The sequence below is a fragment of the Monoraphidium neglectum genome (assembly GCF_000611645.1).
Source record: "Monoraphidium neglectum strain SAG 48.87 unplaced genomic scaffold scaffold00684, whole genome shotgun sequence".
Lineage (NCBI taxonomy): Eukaryota > Viridiplantae > Chlorophyta > Chlorophyceae > Sphaeropleales > Selenastraceae > Monoraphidium > Monoraphidium neglectum.
In genome coordinates, this window is record NW_014012944.1 from 5,163 (window position 1) to 21,370 (window position 16,208).

General features: G+C 64.9%; 4 protein-coding genes across 4 annotated transcripts in view; all 4 read right to left on the reverse strand.

Moving 5' to 3' along the window:
• Positions 1–1,916: 1,916 nt before the first annotated feature.
• MNEG_4801 (hypothetical protein) lies at positions 1,917–4,255 on the reverse strand (the record flags this gene model as incomplete). The annotated part of the gene is made up of 2 exons (XM_014046720.1): positions 1,917–3,764; positions 4,043–4,255. 2 exons carry the CDS (start codon positions 4,253–4,255, stop codon positions 1,917–1,919), a joined length of 2,061 nt encoding a protein of 686 aa, XP_013902174.1.
• Positions 4,256–5,717: 1,462 nt separating this feature from the next.
• Positions 5,718–7,315, reverse strand: MNEG_4802 (molybdenum cofactor synthesis 1; the record flags this gene model as incomplete). Its single annotated transcript, XM_014046721.1, has 5 exons — positions 5,718–5,810; positions 6,033–6,176; positions 6,406–6,465; positions 6,776–6,889; positions 7,118–7,315. 5 exons carry the CDS (start codon positions 7,313–7,315, stop codon positions 5,718–5,720), a joined length of 609 nt encoding a protein of 202 aa, XP_013902175.1.
• Positions 7,316–9,029: 1,714 nt separating this feature from the next.
• MNEG_4803 (hypothetical protein) lies at positions 9,030–12,031 on the reverse strand (the record flags this gene model as incomplete). Its single annotated transcript, XM_014046722.1, has 9 exons — positions 9,030–9,116; positions 9,404–9,520; positions 9,841–9,901; positions 10,359–10,482; positions 10,841–10,884; positions 11,183–11,243; positions 11,526–11,585; positions 11,815–11,842; positions 11,993–12,031. 9 exons carry the CDS (start codon positions 12,029–12,031, stop codon positions 9,030–9,032), a joined length of 621 nt encoding a protein of 206 aa, XP_013902176.1.
• A 1,822-nt stretch (positions 12,032–13,853) lies between these two features.
• The window catches only part of MNEG_4804 (hypothetical protein), a gene marked incomplete at both ends in the record, with an annotated part of 3,400 nt that continues 1,045 nt past the window's right edge, over positions 13,854–16,208 (reverse strand). Inside the window, 5 exons of the mRNA XM_014046723.1 lie at positions 13,854–13,898; positions 14,131–14,253; positions 14,910–15,020; positions 15,517–15,592; positions 15,983–16,039. Coding sequence (XP_013902177.1) covers positions 13,854–13,898; positions 14,131–14,253; positions 14,910–15,020; positions 15,517–15,592; positions 15,983–16,039 — 412 coding nt within the window. The remainder of the gene's footprint in view (positions 13,899–14,130; positions 14,254–14,909; positions 15,021–15,516; positions 15,593–15,982; positions 16,040–16,208) is intronic.

The window sequence follows — 16,208 nt, forward strand, 5'->3', positions numbered from 1 at the left end:
GTGTGTGTGTGTGTGTGTGTGTGTGTGTGTGTGTGTGTGCGCGCATAATGTACCCAGCAGTGGTCACCAGCGCAGCCTTTGCCGTGGGCATTGGCGCTTACTTTGGGCCATGGTCGACTGGTCTCTCTAGCACTCGTCCTATTACCCAGTTCTCACTGTCTTGCAATGCTGGTGGGCGGACAGTCACGCTGGCCAGCAGCTGGGTTGGTAGGAAGGTGGCAGGTGCATCAGCTGTGGCGAGATAACAGTTGACCGCGCCATATCATCTCAACAGACTACTGTACACCTGATATCTTAAATTCAGCAATGCCGGATGGTTCGGCCACTGCAAGAGCGCTCGCTGCCGTTTGTGTTTTGTCATCGTGTACGCATGTGTCCATGACTTACAAGTTGCGGCTCGAAACGCCCCGCCTGCCAGCCTGCATTTACAGATTTGATCCCAGAAGGGGCATTTCAAATGTATGAGTGGAGGCTCCAGTTTGCACCAAAAATAACGGGTGGCAGCACAACCCAGGGCGGCGGCGCCAGCTGCATTGCGTTGCACGATATCTTTGCCAGAGGCCAAGGGCAACCAACCTTGCCACAGTGTGCCTGCCCAGAACCAGGCGTCGCCCAGCTGTAAGCAATGCTCAGGTGCCGCCAGCCGCGCGGGTGGGTGGGTGGGGGGGGGGGTGCGCCGTCCTGCGCACCTGTCCCGCTCCCATCCTTACACCGGCAGGCACGGCGGCAAAAGCAGCGGGATTGGGCAACCAGCGCGGAGAGGAGCGAGTATGGGGAGGTGCGCATGGACAGAAAAGGTGCGCGGGCGCAACCCCCAAGGCCACAGCCCTAAGCGCTGGACGGAGTTGAGATACACGCAGGAACGAACCAGGGCTGAGATGATTCCAGCCTGATCAGTGGTCCATAGGCTCTGCACTGCGCTGCCTGGATAGGGTTGTGCAACGCCATGCATAGCGAAAATAAACGAGGCGGCGTGAATTGCAGGGGCGCGCCCGCTTGGGGCCTCTCGCTGCAAGCAACCGACCACTCGCCGCCCGTATGAAGGAGGCTGCGGCCGGGGGGACACACAGGGGCTGCCGCTGCGAGCCGACGCCCGCCGCCTCGCCCCTCCGGCCGCCCCAGCAGCACGTGCGCGCAGAGGCGCAGTGCGGGCGTCCGCGCGCTGCTGGGCCGGGTCCAGTCCTCCGCTGGGTCCCACGCCCACGGGGCGGCGCCCTGAATGGGGGCGCCGAGCTGCGGCAGGCGCGGTTTGCAACCGGTGACACAAGCAGTGCGCGTGAAGGGCCATTGCGGCCATGGGTAAGAGGGCGAGAGAGCACACTTGGATGGGTTGCATTCGGCACGCGCCCGCTGCGGCCGGCCGCTGAGGATGGGTTTGGGTTAAGGGTGGGCCACGCCGCGGGCAGGCGGCCGTGTGGCAAGGTGGGGGCCGCCCGCAAGCGTAATTGCGTGCGCGCCCCGGCGGGCCCCAGGGCCCTGTGCGACCAAAGCTCGGCATCCTCAAAGCCTCAAGGCGCCGCTGCACCGCGCTGCGGGCTGCAGTCAGCCCCCATTGGTCCGCACAGGCGGCCGTTTGGTCAAAGTAGATGGCACTGCGCGTGCCTGCGGCCCAGACGCGTCCGCCAACATGCAGATGTTTGGTGCCGCACGCCGCCGCCCCGCAGTCAACAAGCGGCTGCAGCAGCCACCGTTGGTGCTGCGCCCCTTGGCTGCTCCGCCGGTCAGACGCGCCGCAAGGAATTCCTCAATGGCGGCAAGCCCGCAAGGCGCGCAAGATGGTGGCCGGGCGGGCAGCGGCCAGGCAGCGACCGGGCCGGCGGCGCGGTGTCTCACGGCCTATTCGAAAGCAACTCATGCACGAGCTGAAACAGATGCGCCCATTGGCGGCGGATTGCCGCGCCCGTCTGCCCTGGTCTTTACAGGTTGCGGGTCGGCTTGGCCCCCTTCCTGCGGTTCCTCGGGGGCTCAGGCGCCGCCGCCTCCTGCTCCGCAGGCGCCGGCGAGCCGCCCGCGCTGCCGCTGCCGCCGCCGCTGCCGCGCGCGCGCTTGACGCCGCGGCCCCGCCCCCGGCCGGCGCCGGGCGCGCGGCCGCCGCGCCACAGCTGGTGCGGGGCGTCCTCGGGGGAGCCCGACCACCTTGCATGATCGCGCGGCCGCCGCTCCTCCTCCTCGTCCTCGTCCCCTGCCTCCTTCCCAGCACAGAGCGGCGGCCAGTCCCCAAGCACGCCGTGCTCGCTCAGCGCCGCCGCAAGAGCGCCGGCCCCCCGCCGCGTGCGCGCCGCCGCCGCGCGCCGGTGCGTGCGGTGCACCAGGCCACAGCCGCTGAAGCAGACGCCGGGCAGCTTCAGGCCGAGGCGCTGCACCGCGCCTAGCAGCGCCTGCGCCTGCGCCGGGCCGAGCGACCCAGGCGGTGCTGGCGAAGAAAACGCGGCGCCGTCCGCCTGCTGCAGGCGCTGCTGCTGCTGCTGCTGCTGCTCAGCCGCAGCCGCGGCGGCCTGCTGCTGGCGCGCCGCGCCGAGCCGCGCAATGAGGTCAGCCAGTGGGTGAGCCTGCGCCGCCTGCTGCTGCGCGTGCAGGAGCTGCAGCGCCGCTTGCTGCCGCAGCTCCTGCTGCTGCTGCTGCTGCTGCTGCTGCTGCTGCTGCTGCTGCTGCAATTGCTGCGCTGCGGCAGCGGCGGCCGCGTCTTGCTGCGCAAGCAGCAGCTCCCGCTCCCTGACTGCATTCACTATCCGCAGGATCGACTGGGGCTCAAGCCCACCCAGCACCGTTGCGGCAGTCCCGAGCGCGCCCGACCCAGTGCCGCCCGCGCCGCCGGCCGCGGCGGCGGCGTCCCGCAGCATGCTGGACAGCCGCGCCAGCTGCTGCTGGTCCATGCCGGCCAGCGACGCGGCGCCGCAGGTGGGGGCGGCGTGAGCTTGCGCGTGCGCCACGGCCGCGTGGGCGGCGGAGGCTGCCGCCTGCTGCTGCTGCTGCTGCTGCTGCTGCTTCTGCTGAATAACGCGCTGCAGCAACTGCCTCAGTACCTGCGCGTGGCCCCCCTCCGCCTGCGGCGCCGCCGTTGCGCCGCCCGCCGCTGGCCGCTGCGGCCAGCCGCACGCCGACGCGTCCTCAGTCCCGCTGCTCGCGCCGCTGTCGCCGCGCGCGAGCCCGTCTGCAACGGGGCCGCGCGACCCCGCGGCCGCGACGGGGGGCGCCGCCGGCGCCTGCGGCTGCGCCTGTGCCTGGGGCTGCAGCAGCTGCGCGACGGCGAGCGCCACGGGGTTGCCCTTGGCCAGCAGTTCGTCGAGGGCCGCCAGCGCCGCGCCGCCGCCCTGCTGGCGGTCCCGCAGGATCGCCGCAAGCTTCTCGGCCAGCTCCGCCCGCATGACGCCCACGCCCTGCTGCTGCTGCTGCTGCTGCTGCTGCTGCTGCTGCTGCTGCTGCTGCTGCTGCTGCTGCTGCTGCTGTGCGGCCAGGAGCTGCGGCACGTGCAGAAGGCTGGCGGCGAGCGCGGGCTCCTGCTTCGGGGGCGGCGGCGCCGCGGGCGCGACCACCGCGCGGAGCAGCGGCGGCGGCGCAGCCTCAGCGGTGTCGGTTTCGGACGGCGGCGTGCGCGCGTCGTCGTGCGCCGCGCGCGGCGGCGCGCGCTGAGGCGACCCTGGCGTGGGCACAGGGGCGCCGGCCTCCAGCTTATGGGCGTGGGGCGGCTGGCCCTGGTGGGCGGCGCGCAGCGCGCCGAGGACGCGCTCGGCGCCGTCTTTGTCGGGGAAGGTCGAGAGCGCAGACTGCGGTGGGGGAGGGGGGGGGAGCAGGGGTAAGGGTCACGCGCGCATGCAGAGAGCGGTGCAGGGGCGAGGGCCACATGGTGGCGCGGTGGGCTTGCGGGCTTGCGGGGATGCGAGCCAAGTGCTGCCGCCGTGCGCATGGCGTCATGGCGCCCGAGCGATGGCTGCGCAGCGCATGACCGCCGGCGCTTCGCGCGCTGCAAGCAAGGTGTCACCGGGCTGTACCCTGCGGCGTCACCAGCCTGCTGCCGGTGCCAGCACGCGCGCACGTTGCTCACCATTTCTGCAAAGTTCTTGAGGGGGAGCCGATTGACAATGGCCCATGCGCCGCCTGGGAGCTGGGCCACCATCAAAGCGTCGTCGACGGTCTTGTCGGCTGCTGCTGCCGTGGCCGCACGGCTGGCGGCACCCGCCGGGCAGCCACCGCAGGCCGAGCTCAATGCGCCAGGGTCTGCCGCGTGCTGAGCCAAGGCCGCCATGGGCGCTGTCATCACTGCGATACACCGCGCAGGCCCGGGCAGTGCATCAGGGATAGGGTAATGGTAAAGGCCCGACGACAGGTCACGCGCACCCTTTGCCGTCATAACCCGCGGGGCCAAAGCCCCATGCGTATGGAGCATACTGCTACTCGTGGACCAATCCAGCGCGCTGCGAGGCAGTCAGCACCCGCGAACAGCGCCCAGCACACCGCACACGCCTGCAACAGCGGTGCAGGTTCGCTCACCACTCCTCAGCTGAGGAACAGGAAGACTAACGATCCTTTATGCTGGGAAAAGAGAGCCCTCGGGGGCTCGTTCAGCCGGGCGTCGCGCCCAGAGACCAACCAAGCTCCTGGGCGAGGCCGACCCCTAGTAGTCTGCCGTAATACCACCAAACGATGCAGGCGTTCACGAACGTGGCGTTGGGGCTGCCGAACGTGATGGTTGATAAGGGTCAGCAGCCTCACTATACTGGAGGCTAGGGCGCGGGGATGCAGAACGGGCCTGACAAATTTCTCATCCAAACGACGAGTGAATTGAAAGCAAGCAGACCGGGGTCTACTGGAAATGAGGTAGGTAAACCAGAGTGCACGGAGGCAGTTCGAGGAACGCGCTGTGGCTTGCCGACACCTTCTTGCGCGCGGCCAAGCACGATCTGTCGCGAAGAAGTTCGCCCACAGTTCTGTCGCGAGTCCCTGCGATTTGATGGAGCGCCCGACCTGAGTCACCCAGCCTGGTGTCCCCCGCCTCACCAGTGACGAGGAGGTTCACTTGGGAACGCCGAGGGGCCGGGATATGAGAGGCACGAGAAAGTCTTCAATTAATGAACGTAATAGTACCCAGCAGGGCCGTCATTGCAGGCTGGTCATCTTGCGCGTCGGTTTCACGCCTCGCAGTGGGCAACGAGTCGCGCACACGATCATTGCCCGCCGGTCGCAGCGCATGCCTTGGGCGCACCGTCTTGGCGAGCAGGCCAAAGTAAGGCAACATCCAACGCATGTGATTCCTAGACACCAGCTGGCACTGGACTGGCCGCCATGCGTCTGGAGCAACTGATTTGGACAAAATTGATCGATTTCTTGCGTCTCGAAGGCTACGCATCTTGTCGTGCTAGGTGCTCTGCTTCTGAGCAACCTGTTAGGTATGCTGGGCAGCATGGTTCACTGCACCCTGCCTTGCTGCTAGGGACAAACAGTTAGCTGCAGGTCGTCCCGCTTGTCAGGGTGGGCATCGGGTGCAGCGGTGAGCATGCACGACGAGCGGCACAGCTTGGGCATTGACGAGGAGCGAGTTTGGCCGGCCACATAACATTACATCCTCTCTGTGCTCCAATGATCGCGCAGCCGCAGTCTCTCAGCGCCGCAGGGAGCCCTTCCAGGGCGCAGCGCCGCCGGGGCAAGCGGCCACGCATGCTTTGATCAACAACCGCACGGCCTCGCGGCCGCGCCGCCCATGCGGCCGCGCCGCTGCGCGTTCATGGAGGAGCCTCCCTGGCGTACGTCCCGCTCTTGCCGCCGCTCTTGAAGTCCAGCCGGAGGTCTGTGATGCACGCGTCCTTCGCCACCGCCTGCGGCGGTTTCGAGGGGTGGGGTGCGGAGGGGAGGGTGTGAAGCCCGCATGCTGAGCGCCCTGCGCGCTCGACACCGAGGATGCACCGGGGGTCCAAGCGCGCCCGCTGCAGCCGCTGCCTGCAGCCGGGGGCGGGGAGCTCGCTGCATCAGCCTGCAACGAATGAAGCAGACGAACAGACGCGCACCCAGGCGCGTGTGCGTGCGCCGCAGGGCCCCACCTTGCACATGTCGTACACGGTCAGCGCCGCCACTGCCGCCGCGGTGAGCGCCTCCATCTCGACGCCGGTCTGCCCCACAGTGCGCGCCATGCTGCAGATGCGCACGGCGTGAGAGGGCGGGTCCAGCTGCAGGCTGACGTCCACCTGCGGGCCGCAGGGGAAAACCAGGGAATGGGCAGGTTTGGGGGCGGCTGGGAGCGCCGAGGCCGGCGTGTGCGGCACGGGCCGCGCCAGGGGGACCAGGACGGGTGTGGGGCGCGGGGGGCCAGGAAGGAGAGGGGCGGCACGGAGTAGGAGGTGGGGAATGCCTGGGGCCTCAGGACGAAGAGTTTGTATGTGCATCGCACGGCAGGTGTTTTGCCCGCCGGCTCACACAGAATTCACCAATTTCGTAGTACATCATCGGCCGCAGCAATGCCGGGGGCCCCAGGCTCTGTATGATAGCAGCAAGCACACAAAGCGTAAGCGAGCGCGCGCGCGCGCGCGCACACACACGCACACACACACACACACTGCAACAAAATGAGAACGCTGGACACACTACTGGGGCCTCAGGACAAAAAGATTGTTTGTGCACTGCACGGCAGGGTGTCCCCGCCGGCTCACTCAGAATTCACCAATTTTGTAAAGCATCAGCGGCCGTGGGGTTGTGGAACCTCGAGCGTTTCGCGCGGGCAGCAACACACGCACACCCAAATATATGCGTGACACAGGGCACACATTACGAAGGCATGAGCGCACACCTTGCTGAGTAGCAGGCTGTGGCACAGCGGGATGAGCAGCGCGGTGTGTTTGGCGCCCATCACGCCCGCCAGCTGCGCCACCGTGAGGACGTCGCCTTTCTTGATGCTGTTGGACTGCGGCGGGCGACAGGAAACGTGGGTTCGGGGGGCGGAAGCTCGGTGTACCGCTCTCTTTGGCGGTGGCCACCAACACAAACCCGCGCGCATGCGCCAGGGACCGCGATCAACGCTGGGGCGAGCGAGCCAAGGCGGGAGGGGGTGACTGTCCTGCGCAGGCCTCGGCACGGCTGTGCTGAAATCTGGGCTGATGCGCCGCCGCCATGGTGCAAAAATCCGCCCCACCTGGACAAGGGCGAACGCCTCAGGTCCCAGCAGCACGCGGCACGACGCACGCGCCTCGCGGGCGGTGCTGTCCTTGCCGCCCACGTCCACCATCGCCGCGCGCCCGCTGCCGTCCACGTGGGTGAGAGACGGCGCCGCCGCTGCCGCAGCCCGTGCTGGCGCGCCCTCCGCACAGCCGCCTGCGGCGGTGCCACCCATGGCGGCGGCGCCCGGCGGCCATGGGTGCTGCGCCGCTCCTGCAGGTGAATTCCTAGGCAGTCCGAACAAGGAGGTAGGCTGCAGATGATGTAGGTAGTCGGGATCGCTGCCAAAGACCACGTCGAGCTGGCGTCTGATTGACTTGAGCTCTGAGAGGTCAGAAAGTAGTTGATCCAGATCCGGAGAGCGTGGCGCCTGCCGCTGCTGCTGCTGCTGCTGCTGGTATTGCCATTGTGCTTCCCCAATCCCGGATTCGGCTGAACGCTGCCAGTCAAGGCCTGGTGGCTCTGGGAAGTGCGCCTCAGCTGGCGCAGAGCTGCTGCAAGGACTGGCCCTGGGCTCCGGCGGTGGACGGAGGGCGCCCTCCGAAGGATGCAACCCGTGCGGTGAGGCCTCCTGGCGGGCCACAGCTGTGGCATGATGGACCCCAAAGAAATTTTCGAGCTCCTGCACGTGCCAATCGTTGCATTGTGGCCTGAATGTGCCGGTTGCTGCAAAGCCAGGCGATCTGGTGGGTTCTGATCAGCCCGCGCTGCTGACCTGGTTGAGAGCTTCGACTTCAGAATTGCCTGTCGTCAGGCACCGAGCTGCTGCGGGCCTCAGGCTGCGGAGAGGCCCACCCGCCGCCCATGCTCGTAGAGCCAGATTGCAGGGCATCGCCACAGCTGTAAAGCCTTGTGTGTCAAGCAACGCACCCGAGGTACAATTGTGACCGCGCATCGTGCTGTGGCTCCATGCAGCAGATGCAACGCACCTAGAAACCATTGAAACCGCTGTGGTGACGTCGGTGCTGCACGCCCCCTGCACGCCCCTGGCTGCACCGTTGCTCGACTGCGCCATACGGACCTGTCACAAGCCCATGCTACAGGCTATAGCAGGTGTTGACACATGACGCCGATGCCGCCTGCCATAAGTCAAGTTGTTCGGCGACGCGGGAGCCCTGGTGCGATGACCGAGCCCACTCCCGCAGGCTGCAGCGGATAAGCACGCAGTTTATGCAGCAGCGACCAAGGGGAGTTGATGCCAACCCACGCACGCCCAGATTCAAAAAGCCTCCATGGGGTCAATTTGCGCATCATCGCCATCAGGGGGTTGAGGCTGCCTGGGCTGCTTGTCCATGGAGCAGCCACACGGCTGATCTCATGAGCTCATGTCTCAAGACTTTCCTAAGCCAAGGATATAGACGATGACTACGGTGGTATGAAAACAAGCTGCAGGGAGCACGCACTGTATGCCCATGTGTGAATCAGTCTCTCAAGCCCGTGCCCAAAATGAGTACCTCGTAAAATCCAGGGAACCCAGCAAGTCCAGCCCCACCTATTGGTCAAGTGTATTACACCTACTTACTAGGGAATGCCTGCTGATGTGGCAAGCGCAAAAACCGGTGCCCTCAGCAGTGATTGGAAAATAGGAATTCTCAGTGTTGACTACCAAATTGACTTTGCTCTCAGCCTTCTATATGATGCGGGGGGTCTGAACCTCCAACCAATATTTGATGCCTGGAAGTCGACACAGTGCAGGGTTCAGGTCCAAGTCAAGGTGCTCATATCCTCCACATGTTGGTCCTGCGTAGCCTCCAAGTTGCAGATCCTCCTCCTACCATGACAGCAGGCAGCGTCCACCTGGTCCAAGTCGCAACCCCAAAAGCAGCAGACAGCAGCCTGTTCACTTGTTCGTGCGCCTCACCGCGCGGCCGCACCCAGAGGTGCGCCGCCTACGCCTTTTGCAGGCAAATCGCGTCGATGAGGGAGCCGCACGCGCACACTGAGGACCTGATGCCGTTGATGAACGCCAGGGTGATCTGAAGGGTTGCGGCGCGGAGGGGAGCCGCGGTCAGGAAGAGTGTCTGTGTGTCAGCAGACGAGGCAGGCATGCAGGCAAGCAGACAGAAGAGAGGCAGAAAGCGGCAGGCGCGCCGCCGATGGAGCGGCAGCTGGACGGCTGCAGCCCCGGGGAGGAGGCGGTGGTCGCCTGCTGATGGGGCACGGTCTATGACGCGATCGGTGTGCCTCTCGCGTTGCACGCTGCAGCCGGTCCGTGCTGCGCAGCGGACTGCGCAGCCTGAGGGCAGGCCAAGGAAAGTCGCACCTTGTCCTCAGGCGCCGTGAACTCGACCTTGTACTCTTTCCAGATTGGCTGGTATATTCCCGTGCTGTTGTCCATGGGCCAGTCGCGGGTGTTCATGGTCTGCAGCAGCTTGAAGCCCTGCGTGTCCTTGGGCCACCTGGTGATTGTGTGTTTATACGTGTGCGCGTGTGTGCGGGTGAGTGTCTTGGTGTGTAAGAGGGTTGAAGGGCGATTGCTGATGTGCAAGCAGGGGCTTGCGTTGCGCACACTGCGTAAATCCGGTGCAAGCGCCGCACCAGAAGGAAGCAGCCCCCGCCCCCGGCCTCTCGCACGCCCCCCCCCAGGCAGTTGTGACAAACCCCTGCCGTGCCCGCCCTCCCACAAGCCCCGCCCCGGCCCCGGCCCCATGCCCCAGCTCGCCTGCCCGGCTTGTTGGGCTTGTAAGAGGCCCCGCGCACGGCCGCGTCGGCCGACGTCCAGAACACGGTCATGTCTCCCTTCTTGAAGTTCTTGCCGTCACTGAGGGCGGGGGCGGGCGCGAGCACGCGGCGCGGCGTGAGGCGCATCGCGTGGGGTGGGCCGGGGCGTCAAGAGGATGCGTTTGCGGGGGATGGGAGTAAGCCGAGCGCTCACACACGCCGCCAATGGGGGCTGAGCGCTGCTGAGCCGCCAGCCTGTGAGCTTGGGATCACCTCGCTGCGGAAGCCTTCGCGACAGGTGGCGCGGCAAGCGCGCCCGCTGACGGCTGGGGTCCCCACCTCGCGCACCACCACTACTCCTCACGCACACGCTGTTTGCAAACTCGCGTGCACACACACCCGTGCATGGGCATGTGCGCGCACTCACACATTCACCAAAAAAGCACACACACAACACGAACCATTGTGCTCTCACACACACGCAAACCCTCTCTCTTCCTTGCTCCCTGTCTCCCTCTCGCTCTCTCTCTCTCTCTCTCTCTCTCTCAAGTACTCACGTGGGAGCCTTGGCCACCAGGCGGCCATACCACCAGCTCAGCTTGTACTTCGCCCCCTTAGTCACGGCCACGTCCTGGCAGTACGCCCCAGTGGCGTTGGGGAGCAGCTCCCCGTACTGCCGCCCTGCAGCACGTCACATAGACCGGGCGCGGAGGGGAGGCAGGTGTTAGGTAAGGGAGGGCAAAAGAGCACGAGGGGCAGAGCTTTGTTGCATGAGGGTATGGCTCGTAGACACGTCGCAGGCTGTGCGTAGGAGTCATGGCAAAGCTCAGGATCACACGCCGCACAGACGCGCTCCCTGAATGCCGCGCAAATCGCAAGCCCGAGTGATTTCAGTCCTTTCGCCACTGGGTTCGAGTAGTTTTTTTAGTGTCAGCAAGAGGGGCCCGCCTGGAGTCCATCTGCGGGCGGCTACACGATGTGACAGCCGCACGCGGCCCTCTGGCCGCGGCAGGCCGGGCGCGTTGTTCCAGCCTCTCACCCTCGACCGGGCGCGTGAGCGCCGCGCGTGCGACCTCGATGACTCTGCAACGCGCGCATTGATTCCGAGTAAATGCGGTTGTTTCTACTTCAACGGGTGCGCGGCGTCACCGCAGCGCGGCCCCGCTAGTTCGGCCCGTGCCGTGGCCCTGCGCCCTCTGATTTGCACGCCGCACATGCGTCCTAGAATGGAGGTCGTCCCATTGGTTTTGATTGCACATGCCCTCTGGGGTTTGATGTCAAGCACGCATGCAAACACGTGTGCACACACGTGCACACACACGCGCACACGCACAACACAACCCCCACCACCATTCTGTTTGGACGAGGGCCCTCCACTCACCCATCGCCCATCCAATCCACAGTCACGCAGCGCTGGCCGTCGGGCCGAACCACGTACCACCCTGCAGCAGCGGCGGCCAGCAGCATATGAGCGTATGCAGGCGGCGCGCGTCCGGCACCCTCTGGGCCGCCCCAGCTGCGTCATCCTTGCACCTGGTTTATACATGCAGCAGCAATCTCGCTGCAGCGCCGCACCTGGCGCCGGCGGGAACGACCGGCGCCCGTCGGGCCGGCGCGGTGCATGGGCGGCCCGCTGCGCGTGCCGAGGGGCGGCGCGGGCTCGTCGCGGGTGTGTGCGCCGCCGCTCGGCCCGCGGAGGGCATGCGTGCGCGGGCCCCTCTCACCTGGCACAGACTTTCCGTAGTACCAGCCCCAGCAGCTGTTCTTGTTGGGGTCGTACTTCTCTGCAAATGAGAATGGCAGGGCGCTTCTAACGTCCCAAATCTTCAGTGGGTGTTCAGGCTATAAAGGCAGGGGTGCTGATGCCTCCGGCCCCTGTCAATAGGGTCGGCTCGCGGAGCCAGCAAGCGCTTGTCGCAGCCGGCCGCCCTGACAGCAGCTTGAGCTATCCAGCCGCCGGCAATGCGTTGTTGGGTTTGATTGGTGCAAGAGAAACATCGTGCACGCCCGCACCTGTGGGCAGAGCCTCCGTGTTTGGGAGCTGCGGGACAGTGAGGGGGGCACCCGAGTGTTGGTGATGGTTGGCGCCTTGTCGGCGCTGGTGACATGCGGTGCTGTGCGGGCGCGGGCGCGCTGGACAGGTGACACTGTGGAGCTGCCCAAAGCGTACTCTCATATTGATGCAGCACACCTCAAAGCCGCCGTTGATGAGAAGATTGCCGGGGCACATATCCGCAAGGGACTTGTCGCTGCCAGGAGGACACGCGCTGGCCAATGGCAGCAGTAAAACAAACATTGCGAAGGCATTCATCGTCCCGTACTGCATCGTGGAGCGTTTCGGGGCGGTACAACTGAGGCTGATCTGATCAGACTGTGAGGTTGTTGAATCGTGCAGTACGCTGCTTTGGGCGATTGTGCAAAGCGCTTCGACGTGTACTATTGAAGCACATGTGCATACATTGATGTCGCGGCCTGTTGGTGCATTGAGTTTGCTCCGTACCTGCCAGTTTGGTATCTGCACACTCGCACGCGCAACCAGCACGAGCAGCTCCTGTGGCCAACACACCCGTGAGTAGCCCCAACCCGCTGGGTCCCTCGCCCGCCCTCCTGGGACTGTCATCCAATCACACTCGCAAGTATACCTCAACTACCTTGGAGTCGTAGTCGGCAGTCACCGCCTCACCAGGGAATCAAAGTACGGTACCATGTAAACAAGGGTGAAAAAAAAGCCGGCAAGCAGCAGAGTACACAAAGCGAGCGGGGTACTCCTGCCCTCCCCCCACATTGATGTACGGCTGGTGCAAGGTCAGGCTCTGGAAGGCAGGCTCTGGGAGGGATGTGGCCGCAACCGCCACCGCAGCCGCACTCCGGCGGGGGGTGTCACCCGCCATCCCGTTGAGTGCCACTCTGGTGGGCTGGTGCCCCATGGCGGCGGCGAGCACGCCGGATGACGCGTGTCTGGTGAGGTGCAATGTGACAGTTCGGCGGGCTGGCGCGGTACCCGCAGCTTCGCTGGCCCTGCGGAGCGCCTCCGACCTGTTGACAGCACCCCCAGCCGCAGAGCGGTGCTGCCGAGGGTGGCAGGCTCGGTCAAGGCGGCCCACGGCGGCGCCCATGTGGCTGCAAGCGGCGAACCTGCCAGACATTTACGGTTCACCCATATGTGCACGCACCGCCATCCAGCCAGCGGGGATCACTCTATGGTCACACCCAACGCTTCTCATCAAAACTTTCCAGCCAGCAAATTGCCGCAGGTTCAAGCACTGAGCCTGCTGCTTCGAGTGGGCCTTATTCAAGCAATCAGAGTGCCCCCCCCTGATTGTCCAGGGGCCTTGCGCAGTTGTGTGATTGATGCTGCAGGAAGCCAGCTGCTGGACACAGAGGGGTCCGTTCCTGCAGCTGGGGCCAATAAACCCCTCATTGATATATCCGAGCTTTGGACGCTCTGCCCCGCACGCCGGCCCGATTCAGGCCTTCAGGCCATAGGGCTACCCGCATGTGCACAAGCGACCGCTGCCACTTCGCGCCACAAGCAACTGCACGCCATCACAGCACGTGCGTGTGCGCCATTACAGAACATGCGTGCGCGTGTGTAAGTGTATGACGGCGGTGGGCACCTCGCAGTCCAATCATCTACGAGCGATGCCAGCGCGCCTCGAGACGCGGCACTGTCGGGCTCAGAGCCTCCCTGCCATGTGCACCAGTACAGCTACGGCTGATCATATGCAATGTCGATCAAACGATGCAGAACCTGAGCTCGGCACCCGCTGTTCAGCCCCACCAACACACACATGTGCACCAAACACAGACACACACACACACACACACACACACACAGACGCGCGCGCGCGCGCACACACAAACATATGCGCACAGAAAGCGCACACGGGCACACTCATGCACACACACACACACACACACACACACACACACACACACACACACACACACGCACGCACATACACACACAACCGCAGGGCCCCCCTGTTCCGGGCCTGCCTAGCGGGCGGGCCAGCAGCAGGGACATGCATGTATGGCGGCACGCAGGGCCGTCACACGCTCTGTTCGAGCGCCCGCATGACTGCCAGCTCCATGTCCTGCGGTTTCGGTATCGAGAAAACAGGGGTGGAGCGCATTATTTGCTTGATGCATCATCGTGGGTGAAGGTCTGGGCGGTGGCCCTGGCTGACACGGCGTCGAAAGCCGAGTTTGGGTTCGCGCATGACTGTGTGCGAGCCCAGTCCAAAACACACACGTCCATCTACACACACGCACACACTCTTCCACCCCCCCACACCCCCACCCCACACACAAGACCACGGGCTGCACCTGCGCCGTGAGGCCGCCGTCCGGGTGTGCCTCTATGCGCGCAAACATCTCCGTCATCATGATGAGCAGCTCGCGCGGCGTTGACAGCTTCGCCAGGTAGGAGGAGAAGTCCTCACCGCGCACCTTTGATTTGGGAAGGGGGAGGGGCAGGGTTGGAAAGGTGCAGGGGCAGGTGACGCGGGTAGCAGTGAGGCCGGGGGTCACAGAGATGTGCTCGCGCGCTTCAGGAGATGACCTTGCTTTTTGTGGGGGTTGGGGGTGGTGGTGAACATGGGTGTGTGCAGGATTTGGGCCAGGTCTAAGGGATTGGCGCGTGCCTGGGCCGGATCTAGGGTTGCAGGGGGAAGCAACTGTGCGTGCTGTGGGGCGGTTGGTGCATGCATGCCTAAGGGGTAGGCGCACTGAGTGCGTTTAGCTGCTGGATACATGTAAAAAGTCACATGGCGCCAGGATGGGGGGGGGGGTGGGGCGAGGGGGCGTGACAGCCAGGCTTGTGCAATGGGTGGGCGGAGGTGGGGAGTTCCTCCTGCCCAACCGAGCTGATGCTTTGTGGTTTGGCCGAAATTGGGCTGAATTGCTGCATCTCAACAGATCTTGGGACCACGGCTGCAGGCGGCTGGTTCAAGACATGCCCACAATGTGTGGCCCTTTTCCTGATCACATCTAAAATGCATGTGCATTCAACCCAGCATATGCACACACACATAATGTCACACCCATGCACAAATGTACACACATACACACACAATCTCACAGTATTATCCCAAACCCCAACCCACCTTTTTGAAGAGGTCGGCAAAGCTGGTGCTACCCGCCACGGCCCCCGCGTCCCCATTGGTCCCCCCGGGGAAGGGGCGCCCCTGGGCCAGCGCCTCAGCCTTCAGGGAGTCCTTTGAGGGGAAGGTGAGGGGGTAGGGAAGTTGGGGGGTCAATGCTGGGAGACAGCCATGAGGTAGGGAGAGGTGCGTAATGGAGGGTGTGGATGCGAGGGAGGGAGGGGACAGGTGTGCGAGGGAGGGGCAGCGGGGGAGGAGCGGGTGCTGCTGGGTGCGGTGAGCGGCCGGCGCGCCCGCCGGAGAGTAAAACGCGTGTGCATCAACGCGCCGCTCACAGGAGCCCTGCAGGAGGTCCGATCTCAAGAGGGGCGGCCCAAGGGGGCGTTTCACTTCAGGTCCATCAGTCGCAATCACACGTACCACGAGGCCAGGTTTTGCCCTGCCCCCTCCCCCCCTGTCACCCCAGCGCCGCCCTCCCACCCAGGGACCCCACCTGCACCGTCTCGCACAAGCACACTTGCCCCACACACACACACACACGCATACACACACACGGATGCACGCACGTGCGCGCCCGCCTTGGCCATATAGTGCAGTGCCTGCCCCCCACCTGTGCGGCCCTGAACCTCCTCTCAGCCAGCTCCTCCAGCTGGTGGCGGCTCCACGTCAGGTCGCGCACAAAGTGCCTGGGGCGGGCGGATGCAGATGCAATAATCGACGTGGACAGGCGGCAAGCACGCAGCACGAGGACCGGAAGGTTCCGCCATGATACCTTGTGGTGCCCTCTTTGAATATACGCGCAGCGCTTGATGTTTGAGGGAGGCTACGTGACTGACTCCGGCCAATGGGCGCACAATTGAGATTGGGCCTGGGGGCGCCAACTGCATTCGCTGCCCCGTGGCAGCTGGCGCTGCGCAGGCTCCATGTGCTGAGGCACGCAAGTCCAGGGATTCCACAGCACAGCCCCCCACACCCGCCCATCTCAACACACACCCACACCCACACTCACACACACAAAGACACGCACAGACGCACCCCCACAACACACACACACACACACACACACATCGACCAACCTGTCAAAGCGCGCCTCCTTGAGAGTCTTGTCTGTATTCAGGTCCAGGCCCAGGCGGCTGGGGTGATATAGGCGCCAAGGGGAGGGGCGTCAGGGGTAAGAGGGGTGGACGGTGAGGCGCGGGCGGGGGGGTTGAGGGAGCGACGCGTGAGGTTAAAGAGACCGCTGGGGGTGATTGTGTGGAGGGGTGCGGCGTGCGGGCTGGGTCGATGGGGGGGGCGGAGGGA